This window comes from Thamnophis sirtalis, unplaced genomic scaffold, assembly GCF_051295495.1.
Source record: "Thamnophis sirtalis isolate CommonGarterSnake01/CBP01778 unplaced genomic scaffold, rThaSir2_p1.2 scaffold_14, whole genome shotgun sequence".
Classification (NCBI taxonomy): domain Eukaryota; kingdom Metazoa; phylum Chordata; class Lepidosauria; order Squamata; family Natricidae; genus Thamnophis; species Thamnophis sirtalis.
Window position 1 is genome coordinate 46,417,952 of NW_028261394.1, and position 22,924 is coordinate 46,440,875.

Consider the following 22,924-nt stretch of genomic DNA (forward strand, 5'->3'; position numbering starts at 1 on the left):
TAGAATGAGGGTTCTGGAGCAAGTTGATGCTTGGGTATACTTCCTTGCAGGAAGAGGTAGTGGTGTGTAACATCAGTGGTAAATGATTGTGTGTGCGCAGCTTGGCGGTGGCTGCCATCCCAGAAGGCCTGCCCATCGTCGTCACGGTGACGCTAGTACTGGGCGTCTTGAGAATGGCCAAGAAGCAAGTCATCGTGAAGAAGTTGCCCATAGTGGAAACTCTAGGTGAGTCGGAACAATCCCATGTTGTGGGTAAAACTGATAATAATAGGGAATATCCTGCAATTGAATTTACTAGCACCCAGGTTAATTCAACTGTGACAGTTTCTATTATTTTAATTAAGGTGATTCCATGAGCGCTGATATTAATTTTAAAGTTTGCCCTTCGTCTTCCGGGTTCTCCCCATTACGAATAGAACTGTACGTAGCTATTTTTGAAAGCAGTATTCATTTAAAATTATCAGATTGGCTTGAATTTCTGTGGTGGGATATGTTAAAATACTTCTTGGTAGTATGTGGAGCAAATTTTTCCTTTGCAAAAACACTAAAGAGCTTTAAAGTTTGGCAATACATTTCTTCAGAGACTTACATTTGCAAAGGGATGGATACGCCAATAAAGAATCTGAAAAAGGAGAAATGTTCAGATTTAATTTTTTCCTTCATAGTTAATTGAAGGAATGTATTTTAAATGCATGAGCAGCCCTCACATATTTTAAAAATTGCACACTTCTTTCTCCTTCCTTGATTTTTCTTCTTTCATTTAATCCTTCTCGCTTCCTTCACTCCCCCTGTTCCTTCTGTTTCCTTCCTTCCTTCCTTCCTTCCTTCCTTCCTTCCTTCCTTCCTTCCTTCCTTCCTTCCTTCCCCAGTAAAAGAGGTTAAATTCAGCATTTTCTGTAATCCCCAAGACTGTTTGGAGGGCATAATTTGAAGAATGATCACTGGATTTCAGGAACGCTGAAGAGAACATAATTTAAAAAATCTCTAGGAGGGTACAGATCTAATATTAAAAGCCTGGAATGGCCATCTGTTAGACATTTACAGGAGGGGGGGGGGACTACCATAAGAAGCAAATGAAAATAGACAATACAATGAGTGCTCCTGACCAGAGGACATAAGAGCCAAGGTGGCGCAGTGGTTAAATGCAGCACTGCAGGCTACTGCTAGATCAGCAGGTCAGCAGTTCAAATCTCACCGGCTCAGGGTTGACTCAGCCTTCCATCCTTCCGAGGTGGGTAAAATGAGGACCCAGATTGTTGGGGGCAATATGCTGACTCTCTGTAAACCGCTTAGAGAGGCCTGAAAGGCCTATGAAGCGGTATATAAGTCTACTGCTATTGCTATTGCTATTGCTATTGCATTAATTCCAGGTAGAGAGAAGAATTAGTGATTCCTACTCATGATTTAGACCCGAGAAGATATCTTTTATTAGTTCAAGCAGTCTGCAAATTGCAAACGATATAGGTTTTCCTGGAGATAATAACCCTTCAGAATCACGTTGGGAGAAGGTTAGATGAAGGCGATAAAATTAATAACATTTTCTAGCACAAGAGGGAATTGATGGCTGCTGGCTTAGTGGTTTTTAAATGGGGGCAGACATATAGGATAAATCTTTTAGGTGGCCTCTGATATGAGGTGGCCATCTTTTCTGGTGGATTTCTTGAAGTTTACCTACATTGCCACCCTAAGACAGAAAATAGAATAGAATAGAATAGAATAGAATAGAATAGGAATAGAATAGGAATAGAATAGAAAAGAATAGAAATAGAATAGAATAGAATAGAAATAGAATAGAAATAGAATAGAAATAGAATAGAAATAGAATAGGAATAGAATAGGAATAGAATAGAAATAGAATAGAAATAGAATAGAAATAGAATAGAAATAGAATAGAAATAGAATAGAAATAGAATAGAGCAACAGAGTTGGAAGGGACCCTAAACCATTTCAGACAAATAGACTGGGAAAAATAGAATACAGAATAACAGTTTTGGAAGGGACTTTGGAGGTCTTCTAGTCCAATCTCCAGGGACTCTGCTTCAGGCAAATGTTGTCCCTTCTCTCCTTTAAAACCTTCAGAGTTAGAGCATCCACCACTTCGGGAGGTAAGTTTTTCTACTAATTACCTGTTCTGAAGGTCAGGGAATTTCTCCTTAGTTCTAGGTTGCTTCTCTCCTAAATTATTTTCTATCCATTTCCACTTGTCTTCTGGTGCTTTGGAGAATAGTTTGACTCCCTCTTCTTTGTGGCAACCCCTGAGATATTGGAAGACTGCTATAATGTCTCCCCTAGTCCTTCTTTTCATGAAACTAGACATACCCAGTTCCTGCAACCGTTCTTCATATGTTTTAGTCTCCAGTCCCCTAATTATCTCTGCACTCTTTCTAGAGTCTCCATATCTTTTCTACATTTCTTTTCGTCCTTTTGAAAAAAACGAATAAATGACTCTAAACTTCTTGTTTTAAGATTGGAAGACGTGTCTTTCAGGGTTAGCTGACCTGTACCGTTATGGGGTTAATGATAACAATATTTATTTGATAACAGTGTTTATTTCCTGCAGCATTCAGAAATCTCATCCAAAACTCTTATCCTTCTGCCTAGCCACCCTTTCATTTTGCCAACTGATCTCTTGTGATAATACATAAATATAAATATAAAAAAGTTAGACAACTTAATTCTTTGGTAATTGGAGGGTCCGCGTCAGTTACTAACATAAGACCCAGTTTGGACAAATTCTTCCTTCTCAGGCTGTTGCAATGTGATTTGCTCTGATAAGACTGGAACTCTGACAACCAACGAGATGACTGTGACTCAGCTTGTGACCTCCGATGGATTTAAGGCAGAGGTACTCCAGATGTTTCCTCAGCACTTAATGGGTTTCATCTTAGCCATTCTTGTCTAATGCCTTAGACTGGATATTTTTGTAATGTGGTCCATACCTGTCCTAGGGAACGTGGTGGCTCAGTGGTCAAGATGCTGAGGGTGTCGATCGAAAGGTCGGAAGTTCGGCGGTTCAAATTCCCCCGTTCGAGCTCCCGTGACTTGTCCCAGCTTCTGCCAACCTAGCAGTTCGAAAGCACGTAAAAAGTGCAAGTAGAAAAATAGGAACCACCTTTGGTGGGAAGGGAACAGCATTCCGTGCGCCTTCGGCATTGAGTCATGCCGGCCACTTGACCACGGAGACGTCTTCGGACAGTGCTGGCTCTTCGGCTATGAAATGGAGATGAGCACTGCCCCTTAAAGTCGGGAACGACTAGCACATATGTGCGAGGGGAAACCTTTACTTTTATATACCTGTCCTACTCACAGGCACTAATTATTTGTTTCCATCCCAAATTTCCTTAATTTATGACTTTTCCCATTGTCCAATTCTTTCAAAAGAGAGAACTGAGTTCTAATCAAGATTTCATCTTTGTAATGTAGATAGAAATGGTTGGCTGTTCCTTGGGCTATTTCTTTACATTCCTTCTCACTGGTTTATATTCTTCCACAGGTGAGTGGAGTTGGATATAACAGAGAAGGGAGCGTGTGCCTTTTGCCATCTAAAGAAGTCGTCAAAGGATTTTCAAACATCTCAGTGGGAAAACTTGTGGAGGTAAATTATTTGATTGCTTCAAATAACAGGTTATTCCGACAACCTGTTATTACTAGTAACAGTGCCTTGAGGGATAAAAGCAAACGCAGCATTTTCAGAATATCAGAATGCTGCTTGTGAAGTTTCATTTCCAGTCCTGAGGCATGCATAAAATATTTTTATTTACTTATAAAATCATTTCCAAGGCCTCTGGGGCAGCTGAAGGACCTTGAACAACAAGACTAGGATAGAAACTCTAAGTGGGAATAAAAGACATGAACTGAGCATTTTTTTTAAAGTCCATGCTGAACAGAAAAGCTTTACCATCTAAATCTCAATAAAGGGGAGATTAGTATTTTTTTAAAAAAAGTTCTGTCCACAAATATGGTTTCCCCTATAAACGACAACATATTTGCAGCCAATAACAGATTGCTGGAGATATGCTGTTCTTCTTTTCTTAAGAGGTTCCTTTAAAGTAAAGCAAAATTTTGTGACGCGCAAAGTGTTTATTTATTGGAGGAAGGTTAACTTTCGAGGACTGGCTCACGGTTTGAGAGCTCATGCTCGAATCAAGTTGAACCCAGAGCTGTGATTCGTTCATCACTTTCTGCACTCCCTAAAAGCTGGAATGAAACTTTTGCAGGCTGGCTGTGTCGCCAACAACGCCATGATCAGGAAGGCAGCAGTGATGGGTCAACCCACAGAAGGAGCCCTCCTTGCCTTGGCCATGAAGGTAAGGTCCTTCATACGACTTACGAATTTTATATTTCATTGGGTTTTGTTTAATCTGAAAATGCATACAGGTAGGCCCTTGCTGTACTGCAAAGGTCAAGATTGGGAAAACATTTAGCAGTTAGTATTCTAATGATTGTGAGATTTAAAAAAATGAATCGATCAGGATAAGCAGTTGTCTGTGTATTATGGAGTCCACCATTTCTTCTTATTTTTCCTTCAAAGGATTGGAATGTAGTCAGTTAGCAATAGCAATAGCAGTTAAGACTTATATACCGCTTCATAGGGCTTTCAGCCCTCTCTAAGCGGTTTACAGAGTCAGCATATCACCCCAACAATCGGGGTCCTCATTTCACCCACCTCGGAAGGATGGAAGGCTGAGTCAACCTTGAGCCGGTGAGATTAGAACCGCTGAACTGCAGATAACAGTCAGCTGACGTGGCCTGCAGTGCTGCACCCTAACCACTGCACCACCTCGGTGTAAAAATACACACGTGCCTTTGTTTTAAACGGAATGACAACTGTATAAGAACTATGAATGTAAAAAAAAAAAGAATAATAACTATGTGAATGTATACCTATAATTGTATATAGATCACACAAAAAAAAACTTTATATTAAAAATAATACACACATGCATTGGGCACACACAATATCCAATGAATTTGAATAACGCCACATAATCTTGACACCCCCACCCACCCACCAGTGGTGGGATTCAGCCAGTTCGCACCTATCCGGGAGAACCGGTTGGTAACTTTCTAAGTTTGGAGAACCGGATGTTGAAAGAAATCTCCTTTTGTTTTTCCCCACTTTACAGGGCTAATCCTGTAAGGGAGGCAGGAAGGAAACATTCTGGTGTTGTTTCTAGCCTCATCTTTATTGACCTGCTTACAGAAACTGACTCTCCGGTTAACCCTTATTCCATTCTAACAGCTAAGGCGAAGCGCCCATCGACCTGAGTGACCTTGAGTTGGCCACGCCCACCCAGTCACATGGCCACCGAGCCCCACCTACCCAGACAGTCATTAGGGCAGAGAACCGGTTGTTAAATTATTTGATTTGTATTGATCTGCTCTAGTTCAAACAATAGCCCTGAGTAATGAATTCGTGTTGACATTGGTTCACCGACAAAAGGGCGAACGACAAAACCGCGCCTGATTAAAACGCGGGGGACAAAACCGCAAGTTCTAAAGCGCTCCGACGAATGAGCGCTGAATGGCGGCGACAACAGCGCAGCAACAGAAGCGCGCTGTAAAACTAAACCTAACCCTAAACCTAACCCTTACCTTAACTTAAATCGCCCTTTTGTCGGCCCGCTGTTGTAAAGCGCCCTTCTGTTGCCGTGCTGTTGTTGCCGCGCCTGTTGTCAGCGCGTTGATGACATCGCGGTTTTAGCGACACGGTTTTGTCGGCGCGTTTTTGTTGGGTCACAGTTGACATTCTGTCCTTCTCTTATCTGCTTTAGATGGACCTGGGTGATATAAACGATCGTTACCTGCGGACAAAAGAGATCCCCTTTAGCTCAGAGCAAAAATGGATGGCTGTGAAGTGTGCTTCGAAAAATCAGGTATACATACGAAAGTAAACTGTGTGGGTTTTAGCTGCCTCCAAGCTTAGCAATTACAAGAAGAAATCATTTGTGGGTAGGAATCTCTTCCAGTTAAAGGCATGTTGTCACTTTTATTTTTCCTCTTTCTGGTCCTCACAACTCCTTTTGAGGAAAGCTCAGCAGAGTTGACCCAAATTGACTTGATGGCCTTCAAGGGTCGGGGATACGGCAAACCCAGAGGACTTTCCAAACACGGTGCTCAAGTTTTCCTATATCCTTGTGGAATTCAAACCACTGTTGTGGCCCACCAGTGGCCAGCAGGAGATTCGGACAGTGAGGAGGTTGGGGAGGAACATGGGCCAGTCTTTGTGTCTGGAGAAGGCTCTGATGAGGGCTCTGTGTTGGGGGCAGAGAGGGGACCAAGGCCGTCTGACAGTTATCAGTTGCCTCCAGAGCCTCCGGAGCCTGCCTCAGTGAGGCAGAAGAACAACGGGAGCCTGTTCCCAGTGTGTACATGCGCAGAGCTGCCAGAAGGCAAGAACAATTAAGAAAACAGGGTTAACTCAGGAATAAGGCTTGGAGATGATTGGGCCCTCCCATAAGACATAAAAGAGGAATGAATGGGACGTGAGCTTTTGCAGGAAGCAATTAGTTCATCTGGTCGGTTCAAGCTTTGAGAAGTTCTGTTTGACTTTGTGCTAAGTTTGGCCTTGCTCCGCATTTGCCAATTAGGTCTCTGGCAGCATTCCAGGGAAGATAAGGTGGGTGTTTATCAACCTTCCCCTGAAATACTATGGCAACTCAAGCAGACATCTGTCCGAATCTTCACAGGCTGTTTGTGAAGCCTTGCGGACTTAATGACCATAATTTACAGCCGTATAAATAAAAGAGGGTTTTGGGGGACTAAAATTGTGATTTATGCTTTCCCAGGAAGCTTAGTTCAGAGCAACCACATCCTAAACCAACGTCAAATTAACTACGACAAAGCTTAGCATGAAGGTTTGCTATCTCCGAAACATGCTAAGATGGAGAAACAAAATATTTCCTTTCTTAATATGGTATAGCATGCCATCATCATCATCATCATCATCATCATCTTTTAATGATCATACAATCCCTTGCGGGATGAACTCAGGGCAACTGAATAGAGCTGAGTACTTACTGGCCAGATGCCCTTCCTGTCGCCAATGCAGAGTTTTGTTCAACATATATATTCTCATCGTGCCCAGAGAGAGAAATATCTGCCTCTACCCAGGATTGAACTCACAGCCTCCTGATTGTGAGGTGGGAGCTCCACCTCTAGGCCACTGCACCACTCATGGTATAGCATGCCATGTTTTAAAGATATTGTGTATGTAATGTGTTGTGGCCCAGCAGGAGCCATTGGAGCTGCCACCAGACTCCGACAGTGAGAGGCCCTATGAGTCGGCTTTGGAGGATATGGAGAACCCTGGACAGGGTTCCGACTCTGAGCAGGGCGCAGAGAGGCTGGTTGGCCACCAGTAGATGCCTGAGCCTTGGACCAGTGGGGAGGAGACAAGGGAGTGTGATCCGGACGTCAGCAGTGGGGAGGACCCAAGGGAGTTGTTTCTGGATGCCCGGCACCGGAGAGCTAATAGGCGTAAGGAACAATTACGCAATTACAGGAGGTAATTGCACTCAGCTGGTGGTCATTAGGCTCCTCTCCAGACTATAAAAGGACTGCTTGTGCACACGCCCCTCTTGCAGAAGTCAACGCAGGAACTAATGTTGGAGGCCACGGCTTGATCTGTGCCGGTTTGCTGCCAAGGACCTGTCTGTCTGTTAATTAAATGCCGTAACTTATCTTTGGCTTGGAGTGTGTGTTGGTGTGGGATGAGGGGGGTCAGAACAGTAATGTATAATAGAATCAAACCAACCACTTAATTTAGGGTGTAAAAAGGTCCACGGTTCTAAACGTTCTCTTGGTGGCATCTTCTACCTTCTCCTTTCCCAGGATCAGGAAGACATCTATTTCATGAAAGGGGCCTTCAAAGAGGTGATGCAGCATTGCACCACGTTCAACAATGGAGGGATTGCTCTGCCATTGACTCCCCAACAGAAAGCTTCCTACGCCCAAGAAGAAAAGCGCATGGGTTCCCTTGGCTTGCGAGGTCAGTCCCTACCTGCGCCTCATTTTACCCCAATCCTACGTCCTCAGCAAATTAAGGTTCTTGAGCAAAAACCAAAGTCTTTAGTCGTCTAAGGAAAACAGCTCCACACTAAGGATAAAGGTAAAGTTAAAGGTTCCCCTCACACATATGTGCTAGTCGTTCCTGGCTCTAGGGGGTGTTGCTCATCTCCGTTTCAAGAGCCAGGGCTGTCCGAAGACGTCTCCGTGATCAAGCGGCCAGCATGACTAAATGCCGAAGGCGCAGGGAACGCTGTTACCTTCCCAACAAAGGTGGTTCCTATTTTTCTACTTGCATCTTTACATTATTTCGAACTGCTCGGTTGGCAGAAGCTGGGACAAGTAACAGGAGCTCACTCTGTTACGGGGCGCTAGGGATTTGAACTCCCAAACTGTTGACCTTTCTGATTGACAAGCTCAGCATCTTAACCACTAAGCCGCCCCGTCCCTTATACTAAGGATAGCACAATTGAAAAGACCCCGTCCATGCTCACAAAAGCTCTTTCAAAGAACATTTGAGACAGGAATGTGAGGATGCAAGAGTGTGGCATTCGGATTATGAATGATGCTATGGATGTGATGGACTATGGTGAAGTGGCCGTTTCCTAGGAAGGAAGGAACACGTTCCAAGCAGAGGGGTTGCTAGATGCCCAGCACCGGAGAGCTAATAGGCGTAAGGAACAATTAAGCAATTACAGGAGGTAATTGCACTCAGCTGGTGGTCATTGGGCTCCTCTCCAGACTCTAAAAGGACTGCTTGTGCACAAGATGCAGCACAGCCCAGAGCTGGGTCAGTGAAAGAGATTTGGAATAGCCACTCCCTACAATCTCCTGGAAGGAATGCAGTGACTCAGTGGCTAAGACGCTGAGCTTGTCTTATCAGAACAGCCAGCAGTTTGGCGGTTCGAAAGCACGTAAAAATGCAAGTAGAAAAATAGGAACAACCTTTGGTGGGAAGGTAACAGCGTTCCATGCGCCTTCGGCGTTTAGTCATGCCGGCCACATGACCACGGAGACATCTTCAGACAGCACTGGCTCTTCGGCCTTGAAACGGAGATGAGTACCAGCCCCCTAGAGTCAGGAACGACTAGCATATATGTGCAAAGGGAACTTTTACCTTTATAATCTCCCGGGATATTGTCAGGTGCATAAGAGCATGGCGACACATTAAGTTCCAATTAAACTGATTTATTGTCCACGCCTGTGGACAGGAATGTAGTCAGATTAGAAGGATTAGAACTATTTTGACCTAGGTAAGGATTAATTGAATGTAAGAGGGGTTGGATTTAGAATGCTTGTGGGAATGTTGAGACTCTAGGCTGATTCCTCTCTTGACTCTGGTCCCAGGCTCTGCCATTCATTCTCATACAGGCATATTTATGAAGGTGAGAGTTGTAACTGTTTAATCTGGCAAGATTCTGTCTATTGTGCAGAAGCAAATGAAGAGCTGGACTTTGGCTAAATCTTTTGTTTTATGGTGTTCCTGAGCTAAGCCTGACAATTTGTTTACAATTACCGGATTATGAATTATTATAGTTGGAATTAAACAATATGCTATTGTTTAATTACTATGGTGATTGTAATGTAGCATTGACACTTTCTTTATATTACTGTAAGTGTGTTTAGCACCATGAAGCAAACTAGAAGCGTCTCAACTAAATAAATAAATCAGCCCTCCCTTCTTTCAAGAATGGGACATAAAACATCACCTCTTACAAACACTGTAAATTAGGGGAAGGTTCTCATAAAAATTTAAATTTAAATATCCTGGTTCTGAAGAGTTTGTTTTATAGGCAAGGGCCAAAATCTAGAATGTATTTTTTTTTAAAAAAAAGATTTGGATGGATAAACAAATTGGAAGCCAACCCAACTGAATTAAGATGGGTCAAGCATGATCCGAGGTGGCGCAGTGGTTAGGGTGCAGTACTGCAGGCCACTTCAGCTGACTGTTATCTGCACTTCAGCGGTTCTAATCTCACCGGCTCAAGGTTGACTCAGCCTTCCATCCTTCCGAAGTGGGTGAAATGAGGACCCAGACTGTGGGGGCGATATGCTGACTCTGTAAACCGCTTAGAGAGGGCTGAAAGCCCCATGAAGTGGTATATAAGTCTAACTGCTGCTACTGCTACTACTGCTGCTGCTGCTGCTACTACTACTACTACTACTACTACTACTACTACTACTACTACTACTACTATCTCCTATCTATCTATCTATCTATCTATCTGTCTGTCTGTCTGTCTGTCTGTCTGTCTGTCTATCTATCTATCTATCTATCTATCTATCTATCTATCTATCTATCTATCTATCTATCATCTATCTATCTATCTATCTACCTACCTACCTACCTACCTACCTACCTCTCTAACTAAAGAGCTGAGGTGGCGCAGTGGTTAGGGTGCAGTACTGCAGGCCACTTCAGCTGACTGTTATCTGCAGTTCAGCGGTTCAAATCTCACCGGCTCAAGGTTGACTCAGCCTTCCATCCTTCCGAGGTGGGTGAAATGAGGACCCGGATTGTTGTTGGGGGCGATATGCTGACTCTGTAAACCACTTAGAGAAGGCTGAAAGCCCTATGAAGCGGTATATAAGTCTAACTGCTATTGCTATTGGTAACTGATAGCAGCGAATCAAGTTGCAATGTTCTGTACCAACTGCATTTTTCTAAATTCTCCACAGGCCACTCCAGAGGCCAGTAATTTAGATGGAAAGTAATATCATTCATCCTTATTTCCAGTCTTCTTTTCCCTTCTTAGTGCTTGCCTTGGCTTCTGGCCCAGAACTCGGAGGTTTAACCTTTCTGGGTCTGGTTGGAATCATTGACCCCCCACGAGAAGGTGTTAAAGAAGCCGTTGAAGTTCTCAACGGCTCAGGGGTAGCGGTGAAAATGATAACTGGAGATGCCTTGGAAACAGCTTGGGCCATTGGTAAGCAAAGGATGAAATATACCAATTATTGTTTTTTTTTAGAATGGGAATGCTCTATTTGCTTTGATCCTTACCTTGATTCCCTCTTAAACCAAGATGAAGCCGGGCTGAAAGGTTCAGGTTGGAGACACAGCAAGGCTGTTTTCTTCTCATCTAACCCAACCGTGCGAAAATTGACAACAACACAATATTATTTTCTTCATTACAAATTGCTTTACCCTCCTCATTTAACAAGTCAGAGACCTTCAGCCATTTGTCATCTGCATGATCTGATGTCATTAAGGGAGAGGCTAATAATTTCAGAAAATGCATTCTCTTCCCTTGCCAACTTTGTCCTCCCTTGTCAACTACAAAGAAATCGCGTGTCAATGTCCTGCAACCTTTTGAGGATCCAACGTCAATGGCAAAAGTCAAACTCTGCGGGATCCCAGCTTTATTTTCATTCCAGATGTCCTTCTCTGAAGTTCTGAAGAAGGTTGCACGGATGCTTCTCTCCAAGAACTCCAATGGAGTTCAATCTGGCTTCAAGCCAACTTCCTTGGTGGCTTCCTTGAGATCATGTATTGGTTCTTTCACTCAAGGCATGCAGTCAAGAGAATCACAGACCAAGAAAAAGGCAAGAGGTGTCCAGAAGGCCCCCCCATCATGAAAGGTCTCAGAGGGGGTCCAATTTTGAAGTGAAACACTAAAACAAAAAATGCCCCCTTTTGAATCATAATGAGCCATTTCTTCTTCTATGAACGCATGGTTTATATAAGTTAAATCTACCATTATGTGCTTAATCAGTGGTGGGTTTCAAAAATTGTTTGAACCTACTCTGTGGGTGTGGCCTCCTTTGTGGGAGTGGCTTGCCGCCCATGTGACCGGATGGGAGTGGCTTGCCGCCCATGTGACCGGATATGAAGATGCCGACGACACTTGTCAGAACCACCTTAAATTACCTCACACACAGCCCTGGCATGCATAAGAATAGGATGTAAACTTGTCTTTTAAAAGGCATCTTTGGTTTGCGTTAAAACAACTTCGACACACGCAATGTTCTGATTGCACCACAAACGCAGTAGTCATCCTTACCTTTCACAGAGGCACTGAGTTTTATAAATAGGAGCATGATAGTGTAGAATAATCATATCCAAGGACCAGTGGTGGGTTTCAAAAACTTTTGGAACCTCTTCTGTAGGTGTGGCCTGCTTTCCGGGTCCCCTGGTGGGACCTCTTCTAACCAGTTCGGTAGATTTGACGAACCGGTTCTACCGAATAGGTGCGAACTGGTAGGAACCCACCTCTGTGCTTAATGCATTTCATTTCATTGCAGGGAAGAATATTGGTCTTTGTAATGGGAAAATGAACGCTATGTCTGGGGAAGAACTGGAAAGCATCGATGACTTGACGCTGTCTTCAAGAGTCAAAAACGTAATGGTGGCTTGAGGGAGTCGTGAGAACATGGTGTTGGGCGACTCTTCACAGCCAAAGCCACGGTCTCACGTACATCTCTTCTTCCTCTCCTCTTCCAGGTTTCAATCTTCTTCCGAACAAGCCCCAAACACAAAGTTAAAATAATAAAGGTACCCTTTAGACTATAAAGTGCCATAATTTTTTTCTCTTCCTTGCAATGATTCTGCTTCTTGGCGATCTCCCCCTTAAGGTATGAATTAACTGCTGACTGTAAAATTAAGATTCTTCGTTTTTCTTGCATCTCATTCTGGGAATAATGATCTATTGCTTGCTATGCTGACAAATCAGGAGGAAGGGACCGTCTTCTGCCGAGCTATTCCGATAGTGAAGAAAGAAATAATTCCAAAGTAGGATGTACTTTTTTTTGTATCACTGACTAAATTTAAGACTGCATCGTTCAGCAGTGACAAAACCAGACTGTTGCCCTTTAGTTCAGCGAAGGAAATTTCCAACTCTCTTCTGCTTCCTTAAGTAGCGAATTAACAACAAACTGCAGGAAAAAAAATAGACTGAACTTGTTAGTAAAAATACACTGTGGCCTTGATCGAATTATTACTATTTTCTTGGCTGCACCAAGGTGCAAGTAACTTTTATTTGTTGTTGATTTGAGACTTGTGAGTTAAAAACGAGCAGCTAATTAGCTCAAAAAAAAACCTCCCAACAGCTAATCCACAATCACCTTGTTCCAGTTTAGGACAATCATGAAGGGACGATCAGATAATCATTTAAATAGACCTGGATATAAACACCCATTTGGCTAATGTGGGATTAAAGCATCAATATGAACATGGTTTGATTTGAGTCTAGCAATTATCTTTGTGCAAACATTTATCCGTGGGTTTATGCGCAAAATAATCTCTGATGAAGAGATTTCATTAGATCACAAATCTTAACTTTTTTTTAATTGGAAGAATTAATGCTTACAGTGTCTAACAGCCCACTTAACATCTGTGTAAGTTTCAGCATCAATAACCTAAGATCCCTACTCTGAACGTTTAGCTCTTTTCTCGATGTTGAATGTCCTTGACTTATGACCACTGTTTAACAACCGTTCAAAAGTTACGCCGGGACTGAAAAAAATGATTTATGACTGATCTTCTCACTTACAACTATTGGAGTGCCTGGGGTCATATGATCACCCTGGGGCTCTTGCCAAACGAAATCAATTGGGGCGGGGGCCGTAACCGGATTCACTTCATGACTTAATGTGATTCGTTTAATGAGCACAGAAGGAAAAAAAAGTTCATGAAAATTGGGAGTGACTTCCTTAATGACTCCATTGCTTGGCGGACGTCCTGCTTCCAATTGTGGTCGTTAAGTCAAGTAAACTGCCTGCAATTTAAATCAGCTTCATCCCCCCCCCCCGAAGTCAAAGCTTCTGTCTACCTAAAAAATCCCAAGCGGGTGAACGCTGAGGTTTAAACTCATCTGTGACTTCCGTAGGCTTTGCAAAAGGCTGGGGCCATCGTGGGAATGACGGGGGATGGAGTGAACGATGCCGTGGCTTTGAAGTCTGCCGATATCGGGATCGCGATGGGACGGGCGGGCACGGATGTCAGCAAGGAGGCTGCAAACATGATTCTTGTGGATGACAATTTCTCATCCATCATGTAAGTAGTTCGTGCCGGAATGATTTTCTCCGACACACACACACACTTTCTTAAATCCTTCGATAGCAATAGCACTTATATACCACTTCATAGTGCTTTTACTGCCCTCTCTAAGCAGTTTACAAAGTCAGCTTCTTGCCCCCCAACAATCTGGGTCCTCATTTGACCCACCTCGGAAGGACGGAAGGCTGAGTCAACCTTGAGCCAGTCAGGATCGAACTGCTGGCAGTGGGCAGAGCTATGGGAAGGAAGGAAGGAAGGAAGGAAGGAAGGAAGGAAGGAAGGAAGGAAGGAAGGAAGGAAGGAAGGAAGGAAGGAAGGAAGGCTATGGCACAAACCAGCAGTGGTAATTCCAGTGGTAATTGGCACACTGGGTGCTATTCCAAAAGCACTGGAATTACATTTAAAACAGTTAAAAATTGACAAAACCACCATCAGTCAATGCAAAAAGCCGCACTGCTTGGATCTGCACGCATATTACGAAAATACGTTACGACGTTCTAGGCCCCTGGGTGGGGCCCGACTAGTAACCAATGCCAAATCCGGCGAAACAACTGGCCGCTGTGATACAATTGTATAATAATAATAATAATAATGGATGATGTTCTGTCCGAGCTTAAACTATGTAGATCCGAGTATGGAAGTTGTGTTTTCTTCCCAACAGACACGCCATCGAGGAAGGGAAGGGCATATTTTACAACATTAAGAACTTTGTTCGATTTCAACTCAGCACGTAAGTCACGAACTGCAGTGGCAAAATTCTATAATTTTCCCCTCCCGATTCCGTGGGCGTGGCTTGGTGGTCATGTGACCAGGTGGGCACGGGTACACAACTGACTCACAGACAGTGCAAAAGAGCAGCTGGACTTCACACAAAACGGCCTCTGCAACAAGCAGGAATCTCACAGGCACTCAGGCACAGCTGATTGTTGCAGAGCTGATCGGTAGTAAAAACAAAAATGCTAAAAAAAGTAAAAGAAAAGTTCCCACAATTGCACAGCACAGCTGATTTTCACACAGTTGATCATTACTACCAGTGGGGGCGAATGGTAGCATTTTTTACTACCCGTTGGAGCAAATGGTAGCATTTTTTACTACCGGTTGGGGTGAATGGTAGCATTTTTTTTACTACTGGTTGGGGCGAATGGTAGCATTTTTTTACTACTGGTTGGGGGGAACGGTAGCAAATGGTAGCATTTTTTACTACTGTTTGGGGCGAGCCGTAGCATTTTTTACTACCGGTTGGGGCGAATGGTAGCATTTTTTTTACTACCGGTTGGGGCGAATGGTAGCATTTTTTTACTACTGGTTGGGGCGAATGGTAGCATTTTTTTTACTACCGGTTGGGGCGAACTATAGCACTTTTTTTACTACCAGTTGGGGTGAACTGTAGCATTTTTTTATTACCGTTTGGGGCGAGCGATAGCATTTTTTTTACTACCGTTTGGGGTGAGCGATAGCATTTTTTACTACTGATTGGGGCGAATGGTAGCAATTTTTACTACCGGTTGGGGCAAATGGTAGCATTTTTTACTACCAGTTGGGGCGAATGGTAGCATTTTTTTACTACCGGTTGGGGCGAATGGTAGCATTTTTTTACTACTGGTTGGGGCAAATGGTAGCATTTTTTACTACCGGTTGGGGCGAATGGTAGCATTTTTTTACTACTGGTTGGGGCGAATGGTAGCATTTTTTTTACTACCGGTTGGGGCGAACTATAGCATTTTTTTTACTACCAGTTGGGGCGAACTGTAGCATTTTTTTACTACTGGTTGGGGCGAATGGTAGCATTTTTTTTACTACCGGTTGGGGCGAACTATAGCATTTTTTTACTACCAGTTGGGGCGAACTGTAGCATTTTTTTATTACCGTTTGGGGCGAGCGATAGCATTTTTTTTACTACCGTTTGGGGTGAGCGATAGCATTTTTTACTACTGATTGGGGCGAATGGTAGCAATTTTTACTACCGTTTGGGGCAAATGGTAGCATTTTTTATTACCGGTTGGGGTGAACAGTAGCATTTTTTACTACCCATTGGGGCAAATGGTAGCATTTTTTACTACTGGCTCGGGCAAATGGTAGCATTTTTTACTACCGGTTTGGGCAAATGATAGCATTTTTTTACTACTGGTTCGGGTGAACTGCCCCGAACCAGTAGCATTTCACCCCTGCATGACTGGATCCCAAGAATGGAACCAAAGCTGTTTTTCAAATGTTGGTTAATTTTTTTTTCTCCTGCTTTTCCTCCTTTTAGGAGTATCTCTGCTCTAAGTTTAATAACTCTGTCCACCATATTCAATTTGCCAAATCCACTCAACGCCATGCAGATCTTATGGATAAATATCATCATGGATGGGCCTCCAGCTCAAAGGTGAGGACCCCGGTGTGAACATTAGGACCTTCCCATCCTGAAATCCGGATCCGATTCCTTTCGGCTTCTTCCATGAAGACTTAAAGTACACAATTAAAATAGAAGTTGAAAACCCTTGGAAGTTGGATACTAAAAGTGATTGTGAGGGAAAGCTGGCGAATGCCCATCCTTTCATCCGCTACAAATATAACAAAGACAAATATGTGTGCTCAGTATTTGCACAAACATCGGTTCTTTTGAAATGAGAGTTTACAAAACTATTATCAAATATCTCACTTCATCCCTTTCTCTTTTTTCCCCCTAAGGATTCAGATGACCCCGGAGAAAAAATATATCTGTAGTTGAGAATTGAACTGTGGGGTCCTTGATGCTCTCTAAGCCTGGTGATTTTCCTGCAGACATTTCCTGACCCAACTAGGTAACATCATCAGGGCTACGACTGTGCTAGAACTGATGAAATTACCTACTTCGGTAACGAAACCTCTGCAAGAAAACACCAAGGTCAGAGACCACCAAGGACCTCGTGATTAAGATGATACAACTTATTTTCTTCATAACTGGCATTTCAGTATCCCTACTTACTGTCCAACTTTCGCACTGTCCATATTTGGTCCGGTGCAGTCCAACATGTCTTAGAGCAGGAGGTCTTCAACCTTGGCAACTGTTAAGACTTGTGGACTTCAACTCCAAGAGTTCCTTGGGAGTTGAAATCCACAAGTCTTAAGAGTTGGCAGGGTTGGAGCCACTGCCTTAGGGATTCAAAGTCTATCCTTGGCAATTTCCATAGTAAATATAAATAACCAGTTAGTCTGTGTGTTGAAAAATAATGCTGCTCTTCTTCCTCTTCCTCTTCCTCTTCTTCTTCTTCTTCTTCTTCTTCTTCTTCTACTACTACTACTACTACTACTACTACTACTACTACTTTTTCTAATTCTTCTTCTTCTACTACTACTACTTCTTCTAATTCTACTTCTTCTAATTCTACTTCTTCTACTTCTTTTTCTACTTCTTCTACTTCTTCTTCTACTACTACTTCTACTTCTTCTTCTACTACTACTACTACTTCCACTTCTTCTAATTCTTCTTCTTCTTCTTCTACTACTACTACTACTTCCACTTCTTCTAATTCTTCTTCTTCTACTTCTTTTTCTACTTCTTCTTCTACTACTACTACTACTTCCACTTCTTCTAATTCTACTTCTTCTTCTACTTTTTCTACTTCTACTTCTTCTTCTACTACTACTTCTACTTCTTCTTCTACTACTACTACTTCTTCTTTCTACTTCTTCTTCTACTACTACTACTTCTTCTTTCTACTTCTTCTACTTCTTCTTCTACTACTACTTCTACTTCTTCTTCTACTACTACTACTTCCACTTCTTCTAATTCTTCTTCTTCTACTTCTTTTTCTACTTCTTCTACTTCTTCTACTACTACTACTTCTACTTCTTCTACTTCTTCTACTACTACTTCTAATTCTACTTCTTCTTCTACTTCTTTTTCTACTTCTTCTACTTCTTCTTCTACTACTACTTCTACTTCTTCTTCTTCTACTACTACTACTTCTTCTTCTAATTCTACTTCTTTTTCTACTTCTTCTACTTCTTCTTCTACTACTACTTCTACTTCTTCTTCTAATTCTACTTCTTTTTCTACTTCTTCTACTTCTTCTTCTACTACTTCTACTTCTACTACTACTACTACTTCCACTTCTTCTAATTCTTCTTCTTCTACTTCTTTTTCTACTTCTTCTACTACTACTACTTCTACTTCTTCTTCTACTACTACTTCTACTTCTTCTTCTACTACTACTACTACTTCCACTTATTCTAATTCTTCTTCTTCTACTTCTTTTTCTACTTCTTCTTCTTCTACTACTACTACTTCTACTACTTCTACTTCTTCTTCTACTACTTCTTCTTCTACTACTACTACTTCTACTTCTTCTTCACCAGTTTGGGTGTTGAGCCGGTAGACAAAGATGCTATCAAAAAGCCACCAAGGAACCCCACAGATACAATTCTCAGCAAGTCCCTGGTTCTAAAAATTATCCTTTCGGCAACCATTATCATCATGGGGACCATCTACGTCTTTTGGAAGGAGGTGAGATCATAGATGACCATCCCAAGACCATCTCTGGTTCCATTACTCTTTTGGGACACCGTTCCTGTACGTTAGGCACATTTAGTTAATGTGATTTCCCCCCCCCTCCTTTAACTCACCCAAACTCAGAGAATGAGCCTTCTGGATTTGCATTCAGGATGAGGATGTTCAAATTGGTTGAATTTGAAACTTCAGACCAAAGGATGGTTGTCTTCTTTTTGAAGACACACAATTTCTTTTTCAGTAGCCTTTCTCGATAAAGAGAAGTACGTTTTTTTGCAGGAGTCTGAGATTCTCAGTCATCCAGATCAGGGTTATCCCAAAAGTGGATTTTGCAAAGGCAACTGGATTTTCTTGGATTTTTCATTCTCTTGAAGGCATTTCGCTTCTCATCCATGAAGCTTCTTCAGAACGGAAGAAGCTTCATGGATGAGAAGCAAATGCCTTCAAGCAGAATCCAAGAAAGTCCAGTTGCCTTTGGAAAAAAGCACTTTTGGGACAACCCTGATCTGGATGACTAAGAATGGATGGGAAGCGAAAGGTTCTCATCCAAGCTTCTTCAGAACTGAAGAAGCCTCTTGGATGAGAAGTGAAACATCTTGAATCAAAATCCAAGTTGCCCCCGGAAAAAGCACCTTTGGGATTTTCTTGAAGAGGTTTCAGCAATTCCAAATAGGCTCCGCATCCATTTGGATCCGTCTTCAGGTGGACCCTGGGAGCGCAGACAAAACCTTAGTGACTCTCAGAAAGACCAGATCACTGCAAGGAATAGAAACCCTTCCATTCGCCGGTTCCACCACAAAACCGCGTTCGACTAAAGCGCGCTCGACGAAACCGTGTAGCTGACGTCATCACAGCGCGACGAAAAAAGCACGCTGTAAACGCTAAAGCTAAAATTAACCCCTAAACCTAAACCTAACCCCCCTAAACCTAATCCTAAACCTAACCCTAAACCTAACCCTTAACCTAACCCTAAACCTAACCCTAACCATTAACCTAACCCTAACCCTAACCCTTAACCTAACCCTAACCCTAACCCTAACCCTAACCCTTAACCTAACCCTAACCCTAACCCTAACCCTAACCCTTAACCTAACCCTAAACCTAACCCTAACCCTAACCCTAACCCTTAACCTAACCCTAAACCTAATCCTAACCCTTAACCTAACCCTAAACCTAACCCTTAACCTAACCCTAAACCTAACCCTAAACCTAACCCTTACCTTAACTTGAATCGGCTTGCTTTCAAAGTGCTATTTAAAGCGCCCTTTTTTCTCCGCGCTCGCTGTTGTCGCCCTGCTGATGACGTCAGCGACGCGGTTTAATCGGGCGCGCTTTAGTGGAGCGCGGTTTTGTCGTGCCATGCCATTCGCCACCGTTCAGTCAGAACTGAAGATGCTTCTTGGATGCGAAGCGAAATGTCTTCAGGAGGGAAAAAAAATTAAGTCCAGTTGCCTTTAGAAAAAGAAGGGGGAAAAAAGCACCGTTGACTTTTTGCAGGAGGAAATTGCAGGAGTGGCAAAATTCGGCGCACTGTTTTTGCATTAGGCTTTGATCAATCTTCTGGCAGCTTACCTGTCAGCAGGTAGGGGATTTATGCCTGTGATATTTAGGTGCTGCCTTCCTGCCAAAGCTTTCCTTCAAAGGAAGGGCAACCCCGTTTTTTCAAGGCGATTGTGACTTGACCAACAAAAGGTTCATTGTGAGGCGGGAGGGCATTGATGTGGTTTCTCCTCCTCCTCCTCCTCCTCTTTCACAAAGACACATTTTACCACCTTGCCTTTCCAGATTCCGGAAAGTGGCGTAACGCCCCGGACGACAACAATGACTTTCACTTGTTTTGTTTTCTTTGACCTCTTCAACGCCCTGACCTGTCGTTCTCAGGTGAGAGGGGAAGCTAATTCGGCAGAATCCAGTGAGAAAGGAAGGGCTTTGCAAAACTAGAATAGCAATAGCAGTTAGACTTATATACCGCTTCATAGGGCTTCCAGCCCTCTCTAAGCGGTTTACAGAGTCAGCATATTGCCCCCACAGTCTGGGTCCTCATTTCACCCACCTCGGAAGGATGGAAGGCTGAGTCAACCTTGAGCCGGTGAGATTAGCAATAGCAATAGCAGTTAGACTTATACACCGCTTCATTTCAACCCTCTCTAAGCGGTTTACAGAGTCAGCATATCGCCCCCACAGTCTGGGTCCTCATTTCACCCACCTCGGAAGGATGGAAGGCTGAGTCAACCTTGAGCCGGTGAGATTAGCAATAGCAATAGCAGTTAGACTTATACACCGCTTCATTTCAACCCTCTCTAAGCGGTTTACAGAGTCAGCATATCGCCCCCACAGTCTGGGTCCTCATTTCACCCACCTCAGAAGGATGGAAGGCTGAGTCAACCTTGAGCCGGTGAGATTAGCAATAGCAATAGCAGTTAGACTTATACACCGCTTCATTTCAACCCTCTCTAAGCGGTTTACAGAGTCAGCATATCGCCCCCACAGTCTGGGTCCTCATTTCACCCACCTCGGAAGGATGGAAGGCTGAGTCAACCTTGAGCCGGTGAGATTAGCAATAGCAATAGCAGTTAGACTTATACACCGCTTCATTTCAACCCTCTCTAAGCGGTTTACAGAGTCAGCATATCGCCCCCACAGTCTGGGTCCTCATTTCACCCACCTCGGAAGGATGGAAGGCTGAGTCAACCTTGAGCCGGTGAGATTAGAACCGCTGAACTGCAGATAACAGTCAGCTGAAGTGGCCTGCAGTGCTGCACCCTAACCACTGCGCCAACTCGGCTCTTAAGCGTGTACAACGTTTGAACAAGAGCCAGCTTGATTTCTGTTTCCCTCGGGGAAGAGAAGCTGGGCGGAGCTGCACTGCACCCTTAAATCGCTCCTCCCCTTAGCTCAGCCCTGGGGGTGCAGGGGTTAGAATGCAGAATTGCAGGCCAGTTCTGCTGAATGCCAACTGCCAGCAGTTCGATTCTGACCAGCTCAAGGTTGACTCAACCTTCCATCCTTCCTAGGTTGGTAAAATGAAGACCCAGATTGTTGGGGGCAAGAGGCTGACTTAGAGAGGACTGTAAAGCACTGTGAAGTAGAATATAAGACTAAGTGCTAAGGCTATTATGAAAACCTTGTCCAAACTGAAATACTTTGGCAATAGTCTGTGTGCAAAGTATTCAATCCAGACAGGACGCTACTCCATACTCCCACTGAGTAATTCCCTCACTGTTGTGTTGAGTCCTCCCACAATCCAGACCTGGGAAAACAACAGTCAGTTGCTTCCTTTCCTTTCTTACTGAACTTAAAATAGGGTGTGTGTGTGAATGTATATGTGCACAAGTGTGCATGCGTGTAGATAACACATACATAGCTTACATTGAACAACTGTCCATACAGTTACTGCATCAAAATACATATTTGTGCAAGCACAATAACCAGCTTTAATGTAAGAATTCCATTTTTCGTTTAATTCGCCTCTCGATCTCCAACAACTTCTAGAATGGTTTTTGCTAGGAATGCTATTATGGCAAGATAGATTAGATAGATAGATAGATAGATAGATAGATAGATAGATAGATAGATAGATAGATAGATAGATAGATAGATAGATAGATAGATAGATGATAGATGATAGATAGATAGATAGACAGACAGACAGACAGACAGACAGATGATAGATAATGATATAGATGATAGGTAGGTAGGTAGGTAGGTAGGTAGGTAGGTAGGTAGGTAGGTAGGTAGGTAGATGATAATGATAGATGATAGATAGATAAGATGATATACATAGAAAGATAGGTAGGTAGGTAGGTAGGTAGGTAGGTAGGTAGGTAGGTAGGTAGGTAGATAGATAGATAGATAGATAGATAGATAGATAGATAGATAGATAGATAGATAGATAGATAGATAGATAGATAGATAGATGATATACATAGAAAGATAGGCAGGTAGGTAGATTAGATTAGATAGATAGATAGATAGATAGATAGATAGATAGATAGATAGATAGATAGATAGATAGATAGATAGATAGATAGATAGATAGAGGATATAAATAGGTAGGTAGGTAGGTAGGTAGGTAGGTAGGTAGGTAGGTAGGTAGGTAGATAGATAGATAGATAGATAGATAGATAGATAGATAGATAGATAGATAGATAGATAGATAGATAGATAGATAGATAGATAGATGATATACATAGAAAGATAGGCAGGTAGGTAGATTAGATTAGATTAGATTAGATTAGATTAGATTAGATAGATAGATAGATAGATAGATAGATAGATAGATAGATAGATAGATAGATAGATAGATATAAATAGAAAGGTAGGTAGGTAGGTAGGTAGGTAGGTAGGTAGGTAGGTAGGTAGATAGATAGATAGATAGATAGATAGATAGATAGATAGATAGATAGATAGATAGATAGATAGATAGATAGATAGAGGATATAAATAGA

General features: G+C 42.7%; 1 protein-coding gene across 1 annotated transcript in view; it reads left to right on the forward strand.

The window, feature by feature from the left end:
• The window catches only part of ATP2C2 (ATPase secretory pathway Ca2+ transporting 2), a 47,166-nt gene that overhangs the window by 21,456 nt on the left and 2,786 nt on the right, over positions 1 to 22,924 (forward strand). The window contains exons 12-25 of the mRNA XM_087729409.1: positions 101 to 225; positions 2,748 to 2,845; positions 3,494 to 3,595; positions 4,218 to 4,307; positions 5,775 to 5,876; positions 7,834 to 7,990; positions 10,764 to 10,934; positions 12,250 to 12,347; positions 12,449 to 12,499; positions 13,833 to 13,999; positions 14,664 to 14,732; positions 16,254 to 16,370; positions 18,326 to 18,473; positions 20,262 to 20,357. Coding sequence (XP_087585535.1) covers positions 101 to 225; positions 2,748 to 2,845; positions 3,494 to 3,595; positions 4,218 to 4,307; positions 5,775 to 5,876; positions 7,834 to 7,990; positions 10,764 to 10,934; positions 12,250 to 12,347; positions 12,449 to 12,499; positions 13,833 to 13,999; positions 14,664 to 14,732; positions 16,254 to 16,370; positions 18,326 to 18,473; positions 20,262 to 20,357 — 1,591 coding nt within the window. The remainder of the gene's footprint in view (positions 1 to 100; positions 226 to 2,747; positions 2,846 to 3,493; positions 3,596 to 4,217; positions 4,308 to 5,774; positions 5,877 to 7,833; positions 7,991 to 10,763; positions 10,935 to 12,249; positions 12,348 to 12,448; positions 12,500 to 13,832; positions 14,000 to 14,663; positions 14,733 to 16,253; positions 16,371 to 18,325; positions 18,474 to 20,261; positions 20,358 to 22,924) is intronic.